The sequence below is a fragment of the Myxine glutinosa genome, chromosome 7 (genome assembly GCF_964187855.1).
Source record: "Myxine glutinosa chromosome 7, kmMyxGlut1.1, whole genome shotgun sequence".
Classification (NCBI taxonomy): domain Eukaryota; kingdom Metazoa; phylum Chordata; class Myxini; order Myxiniformes; family Myxinidae; genus Myxine; species Myxine glutinosa.
This window is the reverse complement of record NC_136267.1, coordinates 146,361,369-146,366,754: the sequence shown is the minus strand read 5'-3', so window position 1 is coordinate 146,366,754 and position 5,386 is coordinate 146,361,369. Positions and strand designations below refer to the sequence as shown.

The following is a 5,386-nucleotide window of genomic DNA, read 5'->3' as shown; positions in this document are numbered from 1 at the left end:
CTCCGGGGGGTGCAGGGGGACCTAGTCTTCCTACTAGACTATTTAACTATTTAGACTGCTGAGACCCCTTTCACGTTTGAAGACCCTTTAAGACCCCTCAGAACTTTAAGACCCCAAAGACCCCTAAAACACAGGGGATCCAAAAGTCCTCGAGGATCCAAAGCACCCAGAAGACCCAAAAGTCATGGAGGACCCAAAAGTCTTTAAGGACCCAAAAGACCCAGAAGGCCCAAAAATTCTCGAGGACCCAAAAGACCCAGAAGGCCCAAACATTCCTGAGGACCTAAAAGACCCAGAAGACACAAAAGATCCTGAGGGCCCAAAAGACCCAGAAGAGCCAAAAGTTCCTGAGGACCCAAAAGACCCAGATGACCCAAAAGCACCGAAACCAAAAAGGCCCAGATGACCCAAAAGTACCCAAGGACCCAAAATACCCTGAAAACCCCAAAGACCCTGAGGACTCAAATGACCCAAAAGTCCCCAAGGACCCAAAAGTCCCCGAGGACCCAAAATACCTAGATGACCCAAAAGTACCCAAAATACCCCGATTATCCCGAATATCCCAAAGACCAAAAAGACCCAAACGTCCCTGACAACCCAAAAGATCCAGAGGGCCCAATAGAACAAGAGGACTAAAAACACCCAGACCCAAACGACACTGAAGACCCAAAAGTCCTCGAGCACCCAAAAGACTCCAAGGACCCAAAAGAGTCAGAGTCTGGCAGACAGGTATGCTACAACGCGGTGAAGACCAATGAAGATTTGGTCCAATCTACCAATCGGCCCACTTGTTATGCTAAAGAGTCTCATCTCAAGGTATATGGAATCCCTCTCTGCTTTGGTCGGCTACTCTGTTGTTATTCGTGTTTTTATTTTAAGCTCAACGGCTTGGTGATTTGACTTTGGGATGCAATGAATTGTGAACTTAGAAACCATATAGCATCACAACAGTGTGGTGGAAAAGGTGCAAAGAAAGTCATAGTATTGGAATGAAAACACTTACCTTGTGAGATTTCTTAATTGGAGATTTGTCACACCTTTGAGAACACACACGCACACACACATGATTTTACGCCATGCTTTAATTCAACTTCATAAAGAGATCTATGAGCAAGGAGCACAACTTGAGGCAGGATTTGACAATAATATCAGGAATGAAACATCGCAACAAAACATCGTTTCAATAATCAACATCCCAATATGGTTGCCAGACCACGTGACCGATGACATCATAAATTTACATTGTCTAATATAATTGTTCCGTAGATCATGCTCAGGAAATTTCAAAATGATCGGACTATGGTGAAAATTCCGTGTCCATTGGACCAACAGTTGCAGAGAAAAAAAAATCATACTGATTGGATAAAGCATTGTACTTGTCGAATTATGACGTCATAATGAAGGCATCGAAGACATCATCATTAACATATCCTATTCCCCATGGGGAGTACTTGACAATGAGCAATGTTTAATTATTTCCCATGCAATGATTTTCCAAGATGGCGGCCATACCACGTGACATATGACGTCATAATTATCGCTAAAAAAAAGTTCTGCAGGCGGTGGAGCTCCTATGATGCAAAATTTCGTGTCAATGAGATTATCTGGATCAGAAAGCAGAAAATTCCAAGAGTGTTTCAAAATTGATTGATTGCACGGCACTACACACACCCACAAACTAATTCCGGCAGATGGGAATTTAAAACATGCAGACACGAACGACATATGTAAGTACCCATGGCATACGTACGACACAAGCAAATGATCGCTTAACCCCGCTTTTCACTTCCTGAGTGCAGGATAAATCAAATCAAAAGATTCTATCTTTGGGCAACGTAAATGTTTCGACAAATACAGCATACCTGACATAAAACAGCATGTAGGCCTTTTGTTTCAGTACAGTCGTGATTTTTACTTCCTTTACATCTTCATTCTTCTTCATATACCAGGCGCGATTACTTCCCTGCAAGAGCAATTATTGCAATACTAATGAGTACAAAGGAAACAGAAAAAGAGCAATCAGCATTTAACAAAATTAAAACTATGTCAAAAAGGTTTGACAAATATTGATATCTTTGGTGAGTTAGCATTAAGCTGTCTATGAGATTATCTGGATCAGAAAGCAGAAAATTCCAACAGTGTTTCAATATTGATTGATTGCACGGCACGACACACACCCACAAACTAATTCCGGCAGATGGGAGGCCAAGTTCAACACTGATCTGAGGGACGGCGCACACACACTGACACTGATGAATCACCCTGCCTGCGAAACACCAGGATGACAGTTTATAGCGTCATTGGCGTGTGTGTGTGTGTAACCTTTCTCAGAGATGGCTGAACGGATCTTCCATCAAACTTTCAGAGGTTCATCAGTGAATGTCGTGGAGTGTTTTAGGCAAAAATAAATTTGATAATTTTGAAAAAAAAAGTTCGATTCAGTATATATATATATATATATATATATATATATATATATATATATATATATATATATATATATATATATATATATATATATATATACACTACATGGTCAAAAGTATGTTTACACCCAAGCATCACGCCTGTTTGTGCTAGTCGAACACCGAATTACAAAATCATGGGTTGGTCCCCCCTTTGCTGCTGTAACAGCCTCCAGTCTTCTGGGAAGACTTTCGACTATATGTTGGAACATTGCTGCGGGGATTTGTTTCCATTCAGCCACAAGAGCGTTAGTGAGGTCGGGCACTGATATTGGGCGATTAGGCCTGGCTCACAGTCGGCATTCCAATTCATCCCAAAGGTGTTTGATGGGGTCGAGGTCAGGGCTCTGTGCAGGCCAGTCAAGTTCTTCCACACGGATCTCGACAAACCATTTCTGTATGGACTTCGCTTTGTGCACTGGGGCATTGTCATGCTGAAACAGGAAAGAGCCTTCCCCAAAACTGTTGCTACAAATTTGGAAGCACACAATTGTCTAGAATGTCATTGTATACTGTAGCGTTAAGATTCCCCTTCACTGGAACTAAGGGGCCCAGCCCGAACCATGAAAAACAGCCCCAGACCATTATTCCTCCTCCACCAAACTTTAAAGGTGGCACTATACATTTGGGCAGGTGGCGTTCTCCTGGCATCCACCAAACTCAGATTCATCCCGCGGAGTGCCAGATGGTGAAGTGTGATTCATCACTCCCGAGAACGCGTTTCCACTGCTCCAGAGTCCAATGGCGGCAAGCTTTACACCACTGCAGCCGATGCTTGGCATTGCGCATGGTTATCTTAGGCTTTTGCGCGGCTGCTCGGACACGGAAACCCATTTCATGAAGCTCCTGACGACCAGTTGTTGTGCTGACGTTGCTTTCAGAGGCAGATTGGAACTCAGTAGTGAGTGTTGCATCGAGGACAGACGATTTTTACGCGCTTCAGCACTCCGCGGTCCCGTTCTGTGAGCTTGTGTGGCCTACCACTTTGTGGCTGAGCTGATGTTGCTTCGAGACGTTTCCACTTCACAATAACAGCACTTACCATTGACCGGGGCAGCTCTTACAGGGCAAAAACTTGACGAACTGACTTGTTGGAAAGGTGGCATCCAATGATGGTGCTACGTTGAAAGTCACTGAGCTCTTAAGCTCGGCCCAATCGACTTCAAAATGTTTGTCGATGGAGAATGCATGGCTGTGTGCTTGATAATATATACCTGTCAGCAATGGGTGTGGCTGAAACAGCCAAATCCACTAATTATAATGGGTGTCTGCATACTTTTGGCCATGTAGTGCAAATATGTACAGTATATATATATATATATATATATATATATATATATATATATATATATATATATATATATATATATATATATACATATATATATATATATATATATATATATATATATATATATATATTAATTGTAAAGATACAGGTGCACACAAAATAGTTTAATTTGAAACGAATTAAATAATTAAACTATCACAGAACATGGTTATACGAGCTGTTGAGAAGGACAGTACTTAAGTGGCCATCATAGACGGGCCCTTCAGCTAGTGATTATAATGGATGCAAGTGGACATATTTATATTGCACATTTATGTGCCATCTCGTTCTTCTATGAGCCAGGCCTTTGTGTACAAAATAATAATAATAAGGGGACAGAAGCATGTTATCTTCCCATCAACGTAAACATCTATGACAGCTATACCTTGACATATGAGAGATAACTGCCCGATGTGCAGTCTTCGCCAGTGTGTACAATGACGGCGTAAAGCTTGTACATCAGTTTGGCCTTGCAGGGGTGTGTTCGGTATGGGCGCAGGTCCAACTCTTTGGAGAACTTAACATTCTGAAAGGGAAGGAAAAACAGGAACACTTTAGGAAATGTTGTGTCATGCCACCCTGGTATGTATGCATTTGCCTTCCAATAATAAATTGAATCTCCTGCTTTGAAAAAAGGCAAAAGTATAACTGTCTCCTGTATCCTGGAACTCAAACTATGTACTGAAAACATACTGTTTCTACTATATGAACTATTTCCAAACAGAGGGGAATTTTGCATAGTGCTGCCTTTCCATAGCTTGCCCTTCAGCGCCCATCCCAGTTGCCTGGAGGGAATTAGAAGACAAAACATAGTGAGGCCTGGTACAATATGTACACCAGACAAGAAGCAGAAGTAAAATGACCTCCTCTCAAAGTGAAAAATGAGTCAGCTGGGTTTTTATTGACAACCCATTGTTGAGAGTGTAACTCTCATCAAACTTCCAGAAGCTTATAATCCAAATCTCCTGTGATTTCTCATGGGATCTAATAATATCCTCATCAGATTCTCATGAGGTTTCATGAGATATGCATCTGAGATTTTGTAAACAAAGTCTCGATGTATTCCATTGTGCCTAATTTTCACTACTTCCATTGTGGCCAACATATAATTAACCTTGTCAATCTTCCCGTTGACGGACTTGTCAAAACGCTTGAGCACCAAGGTCAGAACGTTCGGCGGATCGTGGATGGAGTGAGCGTGATAATCATACTTTGCATCGCAACTGGAAAAGAAAAATAGCAAAAGTCGTCACCAAGAAAAAGATGACATCAATATCAATCACAGGAATTGAAGTTCATTGTCATGATGAATGCATTGTAACAAACTATTAAAACCAAAAGCAAAATCAAATCAAATGTTGGCAGGAACACCAAAAGTGCAACTAAAAAACAAACTTTTCTGATAAGGTGTCATTTCAGTGCCCATCCAGGTTTCCTCACAGCATTAAGCATCAATTACAGTGTTAAAGTGCATAACATGTACACCAATAACAGGACTACTACAACAACAACTACTACTACAACTACTACTACTACTACTACTACTACTACTACAACTACTACTACTCTCACTACTACGCCACACCATTTT

At 41.3% G+C, this 5,386-nt stretch overlaps 1 protein-coding gene across 1 annotated transcript in view; it reads right to left on the bottom strand.

The window, feature by feature from the left end:
* Positions 1-3,992: 3,992 nt before the first annotated feature.
* Positions 3,993-5,386, bottom strand: part of LOC137430790 (ubiquitin carboxyl-terminal hydrolase 42-like) — a 22,594-nt gene continuing 21,200 nt past the window's right edge. Inside the window, exons 6-8 of the mRNA XM_078782754.1 lie at positions 4,910-5,018; positions 4,181-4,321; positions 3,993-4,022 (exon numbers count right to left, since the gene is read on the bottom strand). Coding sequence (XP_078638880.1) covers positions 3,993-4,022; positions 4,181-4,321; positions 4,910-5,018 — 280 coding nt within the window. The remainder of the gene's footprint in view (positions 4,023-4,180; positions 4,322-4,909; positions 5,019-5,386) is intronic.